Genomic DNA, 17,508 nt, shown 5'->3' with positions numbered 1-17,508 from the left:
TTTGTTTCATGTCACATGTAAAATACTTAATGTAAAAATTACTACTTTTATTCTGATCTATTTCTCCTGTGACTCCTTGATATTAGGGTCCGATTTGTGAACAAATCATTAGTCAAATCTTTAGACCAATTCGATTCTTTTGCGAATCTAAATGAAAATCACAAGAGAGAAAAACTCCGGATAATGCATTATGGGTCTCCAATTGGGAGATTTTATAGCCTGCTGTAAGATTTAATCTGTGTTTTTGAATATAAATTAATTTGATATGTTTTTGTCTTAAACATTATGAACATTGAAATGAACAAAAAAAATTAAGTTATGTGCGATAAGATTTGTCTCCCTATTTGTAATATTTAGCAGATAGATAGCGCGTTCATATGTTCAGTCGAATCAGGAGAGAATCATGAAAGTCAAGGTCTTTTGGATGCAAGAGCAATAGGTTCAAATCAGGCCCAGCTCCACAGGGGGGCCAGGCCCACCCAATCATGAGCTTGGCCCACCTTAAGAGTCTTATAGCCCACCTTACATCTTAGAGCTAGAGCTAGCCCTGGTTCAAATCAGACAAATTGTGTGGTCTAGTGCATCCTTGTAGGCTTTTTAGGCAATGACAAAGTGATTTAGATTGACAGTCGATATATTGTATTCATCTTATCTTTAAAACCTTAAGTCATTATGGAATATATATTTTTTTTTAATCTTGATCATTTGTAATCATTTACTTTACTGGGTAGGCTATCTCTGTTTATGTGTGGTAGGCCTATCATATTTGCACTCTGCATCAACAGGACATTATAACTATCATATGATTCCTATCACTAGGTGGCACACCAGCCAGCAAGAGAACCATAGAGAAAAGCATTGAGGGTTGGATTCAGATACTGATTACTACTGGTACAGAAACCCCACTGGTACCTCTAATAAAAATGACTTGGGGTTCAGCTTTTTACAGATATCCCTCTGTCTATGGGTACTGTGAATGGACCAGATTTCCCATCGAATTAATAGCAGTTCTATCCAAAACTATGTCAACAGAATGACTACGTCTGGTTGATTTACTTCTCAGTGTCAATTCTAATCTAGATTTAACTCAAGACCTTTGTCTTCCCTTATATTTTAATTATCAGTACACACGGGGTGGTCATGTCTTAATGATTGTGGACCTGAGGTGCTAACACAGAGATTGTAGGTACAAACCCTAGCAGGAGTGACTCAGAAAATGGAGAGTTACTAATATCCCAATCCTGTTTCCTTTTAATCCCCAAGTTGCTCCAAAGAAACTGTGTTTGCATTTAGTGTAACGTAAATTGAATTGGTTAAATCATCTGTTAAATGGCAACTACCTTACAACTGTATGACTATTCATCATGTGCAGCTTCGAAGCTGATCTCAAAGTCTGTATAGAAAAACTGCAAGGTTTGTTCTCTTAATACAATAACACAGACAGACATATTAAACCAATAGAGACACCACACAGACACATACCAACACTCAAAGATGCACACAGGATTTTGTGTTTCCCTCAGCAGCCAAAGCTTTGACTTGCTTTGTGCAGGTATGGAGCTATTAAAATGCTGATTATCCTTATGACCTTTTGCTTAAGATGGTTAGGGTATGGGGACTTTATATAGATATGAACTTTAGACTCCATATTGTTATCTCATTTAGGACGGCATCCCTCAATTATTTGTTGTAGTATTTAGCATGCACCAAATTGAAATACAGCCTCTTCCAAAACAAACACAGATTCTCTTTTGAACAAAGAGAGCATTGAATGTCACATAACTGATTAATTAAATAATTTAAGAAAATGATTTCAGTCAACCAGATGGTTTGTTGAAGGAATGACAAGTTTAATTTGTAAAACTTAAATAAATGAAATAAAATCAATTAAAATGAGCACTGTATTAATGCAATAACAAAAGTAATAAATGTTGAATATATATTGAACAAATAAATCTTAAAGATATAACACATAAACTAAGTCTATAGTATGTAGTCTTGTCTAATAAACTAAATAAATGAAAGGATCAAGTCTAGATAGACTGAGGCCTAAGAGATGCAGTCAGTGCAGAGAGCAAGATGAGAAGAGGAGAAGAGACGAGGAGATATTCGTCCGAACCTTTATAATAATGCATATGTTCGTAAGCACTGTCTCTGCGAAGTTTGCTTTTGAGGTTTGCTTGTGATATTCCCACAATTCTAAGAATTTTAAGCTAAACATATTGTGCCACAGTGTGAGAAATGTGTGGTTAGGCTGAAGAGGTCAAGAAGAGGCACACTAAAACACCCCAGCTGCAGGTTTGTTTGACGCAAACTATAACACAGAGCAAAACATACAGTAGCAATTGGCAAAGACATCTGTTCTCATATCTCTGCTACACATTGTTTAGACAAAGGACACATAAACATGTCTCAGAGGCTTCTAGAAGCAACAAAGTAACCATGAACATCTTATTTAACATTATAATAAAAGAAATACTTAATATTTCTGCATATATTTTGAGGATTATCAAGTACATTGATAACATGAATGTATAGATAAATGATTACAGAAATGCAGATACAAAAATAAGATTTCATAACTGATTATAAATGATGAATATGTCTCATAACATAAATAATATAGCATAAGTCATAGAAATAAAACATAAAAACATATTTTACCAATGCATTAGTAAGTATATCTTTAGATCGGATACTCGTTTCATTTATTTATATTCTACTTTCTACAAACAAGCTGTACACTCTTACAATTATTGTGTATGCTGTTAAGCACATAAATGGAGGAACTTAATGGAATATCTTCTAAAAATGTATTTGGCCATTGTTGTGTCGCATCACAGTTGTGTTAGTGAGTATTTTACAGTAGTTTACGGATTGGCCCCATAAACTTTTTTTTTTTGAGAATATGAAGGATATTATTTTTGTAGTAATTAACATTGTCACAAATGCTGTTGATTACTTGTATTGAACACAGAATATTTTAAAATTGTCATTTTGCCAGTCAAATTTTTGTCAGTCATCACACTCTGAGGGACCTCTCAACTTTTGGTCATATTTATTTACTGACAAATCTTCATATGTATATAGGTTATTTTCAGTTTTTTTCATTGCTCTCTTGGTAGCAGTCACATTGAGTAAGAAGACAAATGGGGTGCTGAGATAATCAGCTAGTGGCCTGGTTAAATAGGGCTTAGAAATGAGGAGTTAGTTTTTAATAAGAACTTAAAGAGATTGTATTGTGAAGACCAGGCTTGTGGGAGAGGATACAGAGAGGAACAAAGTCAATTAATGTGCATATATGCCACACACATACTTTATGATTGCACATCTTTGACTCTAAAACATTCATTAAGAGCATCTCTTCTCCTCCCAGGACAGAGAGAGTGTGAAGAGCAGGATGTCATTCAGTTTCAGCTGTTTGCTCAGGCTTTGATGCAGGTCACCTGATCAGTTTTACTACAGCAGATCATGGTTCACCTTCAACACTATTAGGAAAACACCTTGCTGATGACAGTTGGATTGGACTTGGGTTGCCCCTGCTGTTGCAGGCGTCTCATCTCACGATTCCTCAATATACTGTAAATACTCTATTTTCCACCCTGAAAGCTTATTTGAACACTCACTACTTGATCCTCACCTTCCAGTACTGGGACTGGGGCAGAAGATCCCATACCCAAGATGAGTATCCAAAAAGAAGACGTGGAAAAGTTCCTGGATGGAAATCCAGATTTTGCCAGGAGTTACTTTGATAAAAAGCTCAAGCCTGGTGCCGTGGCCTCAATCATGCGAATACCCGAGTCCAAAGTGGATCTGGATACTTTTAAGGACATAAGCTCAGCAGAGGAGGGAAAAATATTCTACGATCTAATTACAGACATGCAGGAGAACGTTAATATGGAGAAAGTGATTTTTAAGATTCTGCAGAGGATCAGTGCTCTGATACATGCCGACAGATGTAGCCTCTTCATGTATCGACAGCGGAATGGTGTTGCCGAGCTGGCTACACGACTCTTCAACATTAACAAAGATTCGGCGCTTGATGATTGTGTAGTGCCTCCGGATTCTGAGATTGTCTTCCCTCTTGATATCGGCATAGTAGGATATGTTGCTCAAACCAAGAAGCCCATCAATGTCAAGGATGCCAAACAGGTAAAAATGCGCGCATTAAACTGAACATTGTTGAGATTAAAATACATGTACACAAATCATACATTGCAAACTCTGTAGAAGTAACTTTTAACCAGACAAGTCATACTTAAATGAATATGGATGTCTGTTTATTATGCCTATCAGAAACTATTATAAATTATCTTAACTGCATAACTGCAGGTATAGTCAGTCCATATTTTGAGGCTTGGAAAATCCTCTTGACATAATCCATTTATTTCAGTATTGCATGACCCATCTCTAGCATGGAGGATTATTTCCCCTGTGACATAAATGGGATGCAGCAGGACTCTTTAAAAGACCAAATCTACTCTCAGATTTTGAATCACACACACACACACACAAACACACACACACACAAAATAAACTTTGAAATGATTGTTCATTTAAAAATGTGTCTCTACTTAAGTTTTACATTAAATATTTTGATTTGTTTACTCTGTCATTAATTACCTTGTTAAAAAACATAATGATTTCCTCCTAATTTACTTCTACATCTTCTAATATCTACAAGCAATTAACCCATTAGCAATAATTAGTTGCCTCTAAATGTTTACAGGTGTGCATAAGAATGTGCCAAGTCTAAAACTATTACTAGGCATTATGCATTGTTGATTAATGCTGAAGTCATTTTTCATTGTGTACATTAATGTGCCAGTGTATGTAATCCCTCTGATTAAATATTGGGCTTCATTAGTCAGAAAGCAAATTCTAATAAAAATAAATCAAGAAATAAATTATATTTAACAGAATTTTCAGTTTTTGCAGACTGACACTGAAATGAACTTGTCTGTCCTACAATTGAATATGTTAGGACAGTGTTAATGACAAAAGTGGCTTTGCTTTCATTCTAGGATAGTCACTTCAGCTCATTTGTTGATGAACTTACTGAATACACCACACGCAACATTTTGGCCGCACCCATCATGAATGGCAAGGATGTAGTAGCTGTCATCATGGCTGTCAACAAGACCACTGGACCCCATTTTACAGATGAAGATGAGGATGTAAGTTACAAGTGCCATCTGCCTTAACTTTCCACCACCCATTTTAACTACCTGTATATCAACAAAAATGGTCCCCGCCTACAAAGCACCTCCCAAAGTACGTCTCTAGTTACCCTAAAGAACCCTCAAATATAAGCAATTTTATTGGTCATAAAGACCTAATTTCTTTATTTTATTAAGTATTTTAAAAGAAAGTCAGAATGTCTTTTTCTCAAAGCTTTTTTTAAAGTATCTGAAAGTTGGCTCTCTGAACCTGAAGATTTTTCATCTGAGCTACCTTCATAACTGCGAAACACGTAAAGGACAGGTCAGTTTCAGAATGCAGTAAACAATATACTGTAAGTGTATTTGTATGCATTGTTACATACAAATTGAAAAAGATCACATTTGTAAAACTTTTTCATGTATCCCATTATTCCCATACATAGCTGCTGTTGTGGTCAGCTAACAAGGTGTTTGAAGAGCTCACAGACATTGAACGACAGTTTCACAAAGCTTTGTACACAGTGCGAGCCTACCTCAACTGTGACAGGTACTCTGTTGGCCTGCTGGACATGACAAAGGAAAAGGTACGTCAATCATGGAAACACTGAATTTTGAGGCTTCAGTCTCTCTCTTTGTCAGACTGATTGGTTGTTCTCCTGCAGGAGTTCTTTGATGTTTGGCCTGTGTTGATGGGAGAACAGCCACCGTATTCTGGCCCTGTAACTCCAGATGGAAGGGTAAGCTTCATGTTTCACATTTTACATTAAAGGGATTGTTCATCCAAACATTTACTCACCGTCATGTAATTCCAAACTCAAATGTCTTTCTTTCTTGCATGGAATACCAAAAGATTAGTCACAGCAATGTCCAAGCTGCTCTTTTCCATTCAATGAAAGGGAATGGTGACAAGGGCTGTCTCTGGTCACCATCCACTTTCACAGTATGGAAAGAGCACTATCCCTTTAAGGTCTCTAAAAAGCCAAATAATTATTGATTGTTTTTTATATTTATCCATTTAGGAAGTCATTTTCTACAAAGTTATTGATTATATTTTGCATGGAAAAGAGGACATCAAGGTCATACCGTAAGTTTTTCCTCCCTTTTTTTCTAGTGACCTTTTCTTCAGAATTATTCTTATTCTAATTGCTATTTCCAAAGCATGCCTTAAATATATAATGTACCTCTTTTTCTTCCACAGAAATCCTCCTGCAGATCACTGGGCTTTAGCTAGTGGACTACCCACATATGTAGCAGAGAGCGGATTGGTAAGTAAATCTTAATTTCTTTGGGAATGAAGTATGCATGTTTGTTTTGGGAAATGTACAAATATCAATTTACAATTAATTTTTTTTATTGTTGTTGTTGTGTGTTCAAGATTTGCAACATCATGAATGCAGCATCAGAGGAAATGTTCAACTTTCAGGTAGATATTAACTATGTAAAGCGTGATATTTAAAGGTGTCATGACATAAGGAAACAAATTTTCCCTGATCTTTTGACATATAAGAGGTCATTTTACTATAAAAACACACTGTAAGTTTCAGAACTCAAAACTTGCTCCTCACTGCGAAAAGAGCATTTGTTGAAACCAAGCTGCCAAAACTACTCTACTTCCTCAACATTGTGATGTCACACTGTAGTAGACATTTGCATCTGGCCACCTCCACAACACATCAACTTCATGTGTGTTCAACTTCATGCAGCACTGCGCAGACCGATCAGCGCTGGACTTGAAGCAGTGCATGTCAGTTAGAAATTTTATCCTTTTTGACACGGCGCCACCACTGCATCACTGTGACGTCTGCCATCAAAATACCGCGAAAGTGATTCGAGAGCAGCTGGCTGGTGCAGCAGCTGGAGCAACTGCATTCACGATTGGACAAACTTACAACTTGACAACAGTTACATGTGTTTCATGGGCTGCGATCGCAATTGCATACTTCACATTCTACTCTTACTACTTCTGCTATGTCAGTCTTTGACAGAAATAAGAGTAGTATATTAGTATGCCATTACCATGGTGTTTATTCTGACATCTCAAGTTCGGTTTAAACTCTCACAACGTGTTTTTATAACAGTACATCATGTTTATATCATGCTATAATATGTTTTTCATAGTAATATCATGTTTATTCCTTGGTATTTTTATTGGTATTTTAAATATTACAGGCTTTTATTGGACTTTCTTCTTGTACACACAGCAGATACTGTATTAAACAGCACATAAACCTTTCAAATGAACAATGTTTCTGGTTATTTTATGTAAAATTTAAACATCTGTCTATCTGAATTTCACTTCGTCTGTAATAAAGAAATCAAACATCGTGCAATCTTCCGTGACATGCGTGGGTTCAGCATGCGATTGGAAGCACAAAGTGTCCAACTTGACAGCTCTCTTTTCAACTCCTCCACCGACTGCAACCGTCAAATCTCGCTAACTGGCAAATGGAAATGCAGCTCAAGTCGAGCACACCTATTACCTCCTACTTTACCTTATCACTTGCGTAGTCCCGCTCAGTAGTGGTGAGCAGTGAGATGCGGGCCAATCAAGAGCCAAGATCCAATCATTACAGTGGGCGTTTACTGTCAAGTCTTAAAGGAGAAGTAGCACCAAAGCCGAGTGTTTCAGACAGAGGGTCAGAATGAGGGTGGAAAATTATCATGTTTTACAAAAAAATTATTTATAAAGAACGGCTCAAGAACATGTCAAAATAATAAAAAAGGTATGTCATGACACCTTTAATGGTTGAAGTTCCTTGCTTTGCAGTAATAACACTTTTTATATAAAACTAATGGATTTTAGAGTCTTACTAGCTGTTTTTAAAACTTTTTTTTATTATTATTTTTTTTCACTTACGGTTACTTTTTATGCATTTTTTTAAAAAAAAAAATGTTTATCAAAGATTTGCACACACCTACAATTTGCACATACTTTGTTTTCTTGTAGTATTATAACAAGGGCTTCACAAAAAAAAACTTTGACTTTTCCTGTCTCTGTAGAAGGAGGCCCTGGATGACAGTGGTTGGACTATCAAGAATGTGCTGTCTCTGCCAATTGTCAACAAAAAAGAAGAAATTGTCGGCGTTGCAACTTTCTACAACAGGAAGGATGGCAAACCATTCGATGACCATGATGAACAACTCATGGAGGTAGGACAGATGGACAGACAGACAGATAGATATATAGATGAGAGACAGATGGACGGACGGACGGACAGACAGACAGACAGACAGACAGATAGATAGATAGATAGATAGATTACATTTATTGATTGAGTTGATTGAGTACAAAGATCACTGACTTGTTGAGTCATGGAATGAGGCATTGCTGTCTTGACAGGCTTTGACACAGTTTCTGGGTTGGTCGGCCCTCAACACAGACACCTACGACAAAATGAATAAGCTGGAGAACAGGAAAGGCATTGCCCAGGACATGGTACTTTACCATGTCAAATGTCGAGATGATGAGATTCAAAATATCCTTGTAAGTGCAAGTGCTGCTTTAATTGAAGACCTACTGACCTTTTATTACTTTAATTAGGATCTTGATTCACAATCTTTTTGTTCTGTTTGCTTGGTATTTCTATTGCAGAAAACAAGAGAGTATTTTGACAGAGAGCCATGGGATTGTGAAGAGGATGAGCTTTTGGAAATTCTGGTACACTGAAAAGCTTCTCTTATTATCTTATTAAACTTTTACTCAGTAATATTTTCCTCATTAAAAATGTTTTACCCCTAAAGAAATGAAAAGTACTTTAGCAAAAATATTTTTAAAATGATTTTACACTCACATGAGATGAACAGTCATATCAGTGGACTAATAAAAGCTGATTTATTTTATATGGTGTGGGTCGTCTTATGGAAGCCACCATGTTGAGATCACATGACCAGCTCATTTTTATTACTCATTTCACCTCTGTAGCCTTTCTGACTTCTGTTTTGTTCATCTGTTATTTTTCATGCAGAAAAAAGAGCTGCCTGGTCCAAAGAAGTTCGAGATCTATGCCTTTCATTTCTCAGACTTTGACTGCACTGAATTGGAACTTGTAATGTGTGGAATCCAAATGTACTATGAAGTTGGAGTGGTTAAAAAGTTCCAGATCCCTCAGGAGGTAAATGCTACTTGCTTGCTTGTGATGCCTTTGTGATGATGGAGATACCAGCTTTGTAAGAAGCATTAGTTTTATCGTGAAATTACACGTAACTTAAATGTAATTAAGCTGCTGTCTTCTTTACTTTTGCCAGGTTTTGGTGAGATTCATGTACTCAGTCAGCAAAGGCTACAGGAAAATCACCTATCACAACTGGCGCCACGGCTTCAACGTGGGGCAAACCATGTTCACATTACTCACGGTATGACCCACTTAGCTTTCTCAGGATCTAAACTAAATTAAAATTGAATTCAATTGTTAATATTTAAAGATTAAATGTGTCATTTCTGTGCCACTTGCGCCACCAAGAAAAAATAAAAAATAATTTCCAAAAACATGTAGTGCTGTAGAAATGACAAACTTCACCATTTATTTTTGCATTTTTGTTTTTATGGTAACATTTTGATACACATACTCTAAATCTCAGAGAGAATCAGAATGAGAAAATAATATCTGTATTTTTATGGAGCCAGACAGGCAAACTAAAGCGGTATTACACAGATTTGGAGGTGATGGCCATGATCACTGCTGGCTTCCTGCATGATATCGACCACAGAGGCACAAATAATCTCTACCAAGTCAAGTCAGTAGACTACTACTACTACTAGTACTTCTAGTATCACTACTAATTTTCAATCATCATCATCATCATCATCATCATCATCATATTTGTATGTTTTGTAATCAGATCTCAAAATCCTCTAGCCAAGCTGCATGGATCCTCCATTCTAGAGAGGCATCACTTGGAATTTGGCAAATTCCTGTTAGCAGATGAGGTATGAGCAAGTTGCCCAAAATATAAGTCTTTGCCTGCTTATTTGATTTGATACTGACATTTATCAAATCAACATTTTTTCTTAGTCCTTAAACATCTTCCAAAACCTCAACAGAAGACAAATCGAACATGTTTTCCACCTCATTGATATTGCCATTATTGCAACTGATCTTGCCTTGTATTTCAAGTAAGTTATGACAATATGTAATACTGTTATGTTATGATCTTTTTTAAATGCATTCGCATATAATTAAGAAATAAAGTTTTAATAAAGGAATAGTTCATGAAAAAAAAAAAATAAAAAAAAAAATAACTAAATTTCTCAGCCTATGTTTTTCCAAACCTGTATATTATTATTTTTCTGTGGAGCACAAAATGATAATTTCTGAAGAATCTTCAAACAGCTCTGGTCTAAACAATAACAGTGATCATGGTTGTCGAGGTCCAAAAAGGACAAAAACACTGTAAAAGTAGCAAAAAATATTTGAAGCCATGATAGCTTTTAGGTCATTATTCACTTAAAATCTTTAAATTAAAATCCAATGCAGCTCTCCAATCTTATTCATACTACATTTTCAAACTGCCGTTTCATGTTCAATTACAGCACATGTGGCATTTTAAATCAATGACAACAAACCCGGCGTGACATGTCGATTACTGTGGACTACTTTTTTTTTTTTTTTTTTGGCTTAACAGCCATGGTCACTGTGAACTCTAGTTGTATTGAGTTGCTGAGTGAGAAAAATATGACAGATTTTTTGGGTGAACTACTCCTTTAAAGAATTTAAACTAAATCGAAGCTAAACAGAGGGAAGTTGGCTAAAATATACCTTACTCAACTCGACTCTGTTTCTACCTTAAAGAAAGAGAACAATGTTCCAGAAAATCGTGGATCTCTCTGAGACATATGAGGATGAAAAGAAATGGGTGGACTTCATGTCTCTTGAAACAACCAGGAAAGAAATAGTAATGTAAGTATGTCCAGTTATAATTACACTTGATTTTATTTTTCTTAATATATTTTTATGTATTGACCAGGGCCATGATGATGACAGCATGTGACCTCTCAGCTATCACTAAGCCGTGGGAGGTACAGAGCAAGGTAAGAAATGTCAGCTAAAGAACAACTAAACTATAGCATCTCTGCAATATTCAGATGTCTTCTTAAGTGTAATTTCTGCACTGGATCTGTTTACCACCCCCATACCTAGGTTGCCCTCTCTGTAGCAGCAGAATTCTGGGAGCAGGGTGATCTTGAGAGAACTGTCCTTGAGCAGCAGCCCATTGTGAGTACTATATACGTAACTAGAATAAAACATGATTAAAAATTTGAAATCTGAAAGGCTAATACTGCACTGCTAATATCTTTTCACTCTACCTAGCCCATGATGGACAGGAACAAAGCTGCAGAATTGCCCAAGCTTCAGTGTGGTTTTATCGACTTCGTCTGTACTTTTGTATACAAGGTACAGTTTAGATAAAGGGGACTGACAAATTCTTGTTTCAAGAAATAAAAAACGTATCATTTACTTACGTTCATGCCATCTAAGATGTGCATGACTCTCTTTCTTCGGCAGAATACAAACAAATATTTTTTAGAAGAATATCTAAGCTCTGTAGGTCCATACAATGCAAGAGAATGGTGACCAGGCCTTTGAAAATCCAAAAAGCAGATCAAGTCAGCATAAACATAATCCATTAAACTCCAGTGGTTAAATCAATGTCTTCTGAAGTGATCCAGTTGGTTCTGGGTGAAAACAGACCAAAATGTAACTCCTTTTTCACTGTACATCTTGACAGCAGTCTCCTTGGCGATCAAGATATCAAGCTCGATTAGTCTGTGCCTAGAGACTGCAATGGCAAGATGCACAGTGAAAAAGAAGACTTGGATTAAACCACTGGAGTTTTATGGATTACCTTTCTTGACGACTTTATCTCCTTTTTGGAGCTTCAAAGGCCTGGTCACCATTCACTTGCATTGTATGGACCTGCAGAGCTGATATATTCTTCTAAAAAATCTTTGAGGGCATGAGGCGTGAGGCATGAGGGCGAGTAAATGATGAGAGAATTTTCAGTTTTGGGTGAACTATCCATTTTTATGTCAAAAACAAAAGATTTTGGTCACTTAAAATTATGGTAACACTTTACAGTAAGGTTCCATTCATGAACATTAGTTGCAATAGGTATCATGAACTGACAATGAGCAACATATTTTTTTTACAGCATTTATTAATCTTTGTTAATGTTAGTTAATACAAATTTAATTGTTTATTGTTAGTTCATGTTACTTCATAGTTATGTTAATACTTCATAGCATTAACTAATGTTAACATATACAGCTTTTGATTTAAAAAATGTATTAGTATATTTTGAAATTTACATTAACCAAGATTAATAAATGCTATAAAAGTATTTTCATTGTTAGTTCATGTTAAATAATGTTGTTAGCTAATGTTAACAAATGGAACCTTATTGTAAAGCGTTACTGAAATTACTTCGCTTTCTTTCATTCTTTGTTTTCCACAGGAATTCTCTCGTTTCCACATAGCCATCCAGCCAATGTTTGATGGCATTCTGAACAACCGGAAGCACTGGAAAGAGAGACAGGAGGAATATGAGGCAAAATTGAAAGCATTAGAAGAGGCAGCTATAGCCAAGCAGGAGGCAGCTGCCAAGAAAGGTTTGAACTTTACATTGTTCATTTTGCTCACACTCACTGCATCTACATTTGATGAAGCCTATAATCAGACCCCTTTTTTAGCTCCCCAGTCATTTTGCCAATGTACCCCACTCTGCTATGGTATGGTGTGATGCATTTCTTTAATTTGGAGTGTGTGTGTGGTCACAGCTGGAAATGCCAACAATGCCAGTGGATCGGGATCAGAGTCCAAGACCTGCTCAATCTGCTAGAGAAAAGGGCAACAGCGAACAGTGAGGAGGGCAAAGTACAAGTCAGCTTGGGACAAAACCTAGCCTCAAAGAACACAGGGAATATGAAAAAGAATTGGAGAGTTGGACAAACACTATCAATGCATTTGCTATAAGCAAGCCATTGGACAACCTGTTACTTCTTGGTAACAAGGCTGCTCAGGCAATTCAACTTGCTTACAGTTAGTATTACTATTGCATGTTGAACCTTTTGGGCCAAGATGTTGTGTTAAAAGCATTTCTATCAGGCAATCAGCTTTATTTCATTTGCATTAATTGTTTTACAAAAAAGTCCAGAGATGCATATTGCAACTATTGCAAAGATGGTTCTGATTCATCATCAGTTTTGCCCATTTAAATCAAGGGATTAATTCATCATAATTGTAATTTTAAGAATATATTCTCCACCTAAATGTTACATTTCTGTCACTATCTGCCCTGAATCAGAACACTAAAGCTGTAAGTTACTGCGCAATTGTCCTTCAGATGTATTTTTATCAAGTGCTGTCATGGGTGTGTTTTACTGAGAAATGTCCCGTTGCTCAGTGTCTCCACTGTTGGGACATGCGTTCACAGAGAAAACTAATTCCAGTGGCCTTGATACCATTCTTCCAACGACTTCTCAGCTGACCTACAACTGAACCTTGAGAAGTTAACTGTTTGTGATTAAATTCAGAAAGGTTTTCAGATTTGGTCATCATTTTCCTTTTATTTCTAATTGTTATAGGTAGCAAGTGTTTCTCTTTCACTGGTTGTACAAAAACATCAGTAGATGTCAGCTGTGAATTTAATCATGTAAATATTATAAACGGTATAAGGTACAAAAAAACTTGTTTGAAAGTAAATACTACAAAGTCGTGTTATTAGCACACTTAATGAATTCTTCATGCTCTACATCAGTATAAACTGCTGCTGCTTCTATTTGTATTCAATAAAAGGATCAATTTAAGTAGTGAAGGACCAGAAGTAAGAAAGTAAATTGATATTTAAATCAATGTGTCAGATCTGAAAGTGAGGGCTCAGTAATAAGGCTTGTGTGGCACAAATTTAAATCACTTGCAGAGCAAGTTTCACCATGTTACAAGAATCATGATATATGTCAGATGTAATGCTTTGAAGCCATCCACATCTCAGCATCAAATATGGGTGATTCCAAATAAATTGGTAAACATGTTAAGATTCACTTCTGTATGCTCAATACTGTGACAATTAAAGCATATATTTTTATGAACTTTTGTGTTGTTTTGCATAGTATAACAAGTTAATGTGTATAATAAGCATTGTATACAATAACAAACTGTTCTTCTAATTTAAGATTTATTTTTCATACTAGAGAGATGGTGACATTTTCTACTGAATGGCTCACTCGCTAAGAAAGCCTCTTATCCAGTCAGAACCATCAGCAATTTCCACCCTTCCCTTCCTAGATGTCAGGGTGTCATCTGTAGAGGTTATTTGAATTGCTCAACTTACAGTTCCATTTTACTACAAATCTTCTGAGAATCTTTTACAACACACTTGATACTTGATGCTCACCCTTCAATATTTTGTCTCTATTAAAATCTTTCTCCAAAATTGGCAATACTGGCTTCTCAGATGAACTAAAACCTTTTCAAAAATGTAGTACATAAGTTGAATAAAGAAGAGTTGTTCTAAAAAATAAAATAAAAAAATAGCTATCTTGCTTATTTTAATAGTAAAGGAAGTGTAGCATTGCAGCTAAGCAGCAATGAGGCGTTTGTGCAAAATCAGCTCTTTGCTGTATTGGCTTGACCTAAATCATGGGATTTATGTTAAACCATGGTCAGGTTACACAACTGTCCTCCCACTATAAACATCAGTGGTGCGGAAAAAAGAAAATGGTCTACTACACATTCTGAATAATCCCCATGATAAATGATCATATTTTACCCAGAGAGTAGGGACGTCCCAATAACAAAACTGGTACCGCGCATACTTGTACTTGTGCTCATAAAAATGCTCATATACCAAAAACCGATGCCATCTGACGTACAAATAAAAATTACATTATGGCTTAGTGTGATTATAAACCGCAAAGACTGTGATTTAATGAGATAAATATATAGTTTGCATGTTCTGCACGCTTCAAATGTGAGCGCTTGTGAATGTGTGGAGCGGGTGTTGTGCTGACACTGGCTACTCATCCCTTTTACAGCTCTTTGGCTCATACACAAAACACACCATCATGAGCATTGTCTGTTTGTAATTCACTTTGTATTAATTTAATTAAAAAGCAGCGTATCTGTGGTTTAATAATCACATTGGGTCACGAAGCAACCTGATTTTCAGGAAGTGAGAAACTACTGTCAAAACACACAGAAACGGAAAGGGCATGACTCCAAAATAAAAGCTCAATTTAAATGGAAAAAAGTACTACAGAAATATCACTTCTGTATAGTTATTTAATATTCACTGTAATACTCATAATAATAAATCAATAGTAATTGTATTATATTTAAGCAACCTCACACATCTGTGATGCTCTTTTATGCAGTACTTTATTTGAAAAAATAAACTCTAATATTGTATTTTATATTGTCCTGTGAGGTTCTGTATAAAAGCATTTCATTTGATAAAAATAATACAATATTATTTTAAAAATTAACTGTTCCTTTTCATCAGAGAGATTCTCTTGTTGTGTCAGACACACACAAGAGTCTGACTGAATTCAGTCAAACATCAGAATACCAAATTTTAAAAAAAAAATATTAATTCAAACATTCTTTTTCACGTTATTGTAAAAAGGAAGGTCCATGTGCTGCCTATAGCTAATCAGAATAACCTGAACACTGACAACTGAACAAAAACACAAAAAACATGCAAAAGACATTTTCAAACTTCCTCTGCCTTTACTGAAAAATAGATATGTTAACTGTCCTAGTAATTCATCTCAGAGCATTGTTGGAATGGATACATCTTGGCGAGTTACTTGAGAATGGTGTAAGAGTTGGCTGTGGAAGTAAAGAGAGATATAAAGATTTAAGATTTTAAAATAAAAAATGGATCAAGTCTACATCCTGCATTACAACTACAGTATACAGTATGTCTTAAAGTTTTGCCACACATTCTGAGCTTCGATTACTTTCTGTGAATCATAACCCACGATGCAATACATGCCCTGAAATTCCTTTCCATGAATAACACTTCTTTGCATTCTTATGGAAACTGTTACATTGTATACCTGGACTTGCTGAATTCAAATTAAACTGAAGCCAACTTTGGTCCCAAAGTTAAATTTTACATAGGTGTATTCTAATGCGCTAAACCATTGCCGTTAATCTCTTACAAAATAGATAAATAAAACTGACCAAATCCTTTCGTAAGACATCATGTTGAGAGCACACATTTAATCATTACTGTATCTTCCCTCTAATTCAGTTTTGTTCATTTTAAATACAAAACATTAAGAGATGCTTAACATTATAATTTGTATAACATAACACACAAATAATGTTTTAATACATAAAATGTGATAGAGGGGGTTACAAACCTTCAGCAAATCAGCTCTTGCTCTTCTCCGAGTTTCTTCTCTTTCTCAATCCTCCTTTCTTCAGCAGCAATGGGTTTCAGATAATCTGATAAGCAGTTTGATTGAAAAATACAGTAAAAGCACAACTTTATTGAGGCTGAAAACAAGGCACCCCGATACCCTGTGGAACTTAAAGTAAAAGCCTGTATCAAAATGTCAACAAGCATACTGTACTATGGTGTACAAAAGTCTGAGACCAAAGTGACAATTATCACAAAGGAGGAGTATGGAATAAAATGAATGAGAAATACTTGGGTCATTGACAAATAAGGTTGTTCAAGATGTTAAAAATCTAGTTTAAAACACTTGTGTCAAGTTCTTAGAAATGTAATCATTGTGTCTAGTTTGGTTTCATAACTTTTTGAAAAACCTTTATAGCATTTTCTACAAAGGAAAAAAAGATGACTTTAAAATGCCATGTGGAGTAATCAGTTTTATGGTTTTTGCCAACATAAACAATAAAATGGCCACCTGTTTTTTAAAACAATTGATTCACTGATATTTTTTAAAAGAAATATTAATAGAAGATTATTTTGCTCTACTCATGCCAAAATTTCTTTTTTCAAGAATTTTAGCTTTTAATGAGACACATGACATTTTTTACTTTAAGCCCCAGAAAAAATACCAAAATGACTTTAAACTCAGAAATTGAAAATATGCTCATCAAGAAGAGGTGTATTCTAGTAACTTTTGTGTTTCATGTATTTTTGAATTATTTAATAGATCTGGACAAACAAATGGCATCACGTCACCGACCCACTTACAGTTCTGTACAATTTCTATGCTATTATTCAAATATGCAATTTAGTGACACTGGCCTCTATACACAAAAGTCAGATTGAAGCACAGTGAAGCACACATGATGCTCTTTGGAACATTCTCTAACCATAACATGGATAAACATGTTAATTCTAAAAGTACACGTTTAACACGGATTGATGT

The 17,508-nt window shown here is 35.5% G+C and overlaps 1 protein-coding gene across 1 annotated transcript; it reads left to right on the top strand.

Annotated features, from left to right (window-relative positions):
• The first annotated feature begins 3,216 nt into the window (after positions 1–3,216).
• On the top strand, positions 3,217–14,225 carry LOC127430746 (rod cGMP-specific 3',5'-cyclic phosphodiesterase subunit beta-like). Its single transcript, XM_051680770.1, has 22 exons — positions 3,217–4,152; positions 5,025–5,177; positions 5,395–5,484; positions 5,606–5,746; positions 5,825–5,899; positions 6,182–6,246; positions 6,361–6,427; positions 6,538–6,585; positions 8,163–8,312; positions 8,503–8,646; positions 8,755–8,820; positions 9,128–9,274; positions 9,408–9,515; positions 9,787–9,896; positions 10,002–10,089; positions 10,175–10,275; positions 10,952–11,059; positions 11,127–11,190; positions 11,300–11,374; positions 11,471–11,554; positions 12,615–12,768; positions 12,937–14,225. The coding sequence occupies exons 1-22, from the start codon at positions 3,682–3,684 to the stop codon at positions 12,996–12,998; spliced, it is 2,571 nt and encodes an 856-aa protein (XP_051536730.1). The 5' UTR covers positions 3,217–3,681; the 3' UTR covers positions 12,999–14,225.
• Positions 14,226–17,508: the final 3,283 nt, after the last annotated feature.

The sequence above is a fragment of the Myxocyprinus asiaticus genome, chromosome 40 (genome assembly GCF_019703515.2).
Source record: "Myxocyprinus asiaticus isolate MX2 ecotype Aquarium Trade chromosome 40, UBuf_Myxa_2, whole genome shotgun sequence".
Lineage (NCBI taxonomy): Eukaryota > Metazoa > Chordata > Actinopteri > Cypriniformes > Catostomidae > Myxocyprinus > Myxocyprinus asiaticus.
Note: the sequence above shows the minus strand (reverse complement) of the source record. Positions and strands in the feature narration are given on the sequence as shown.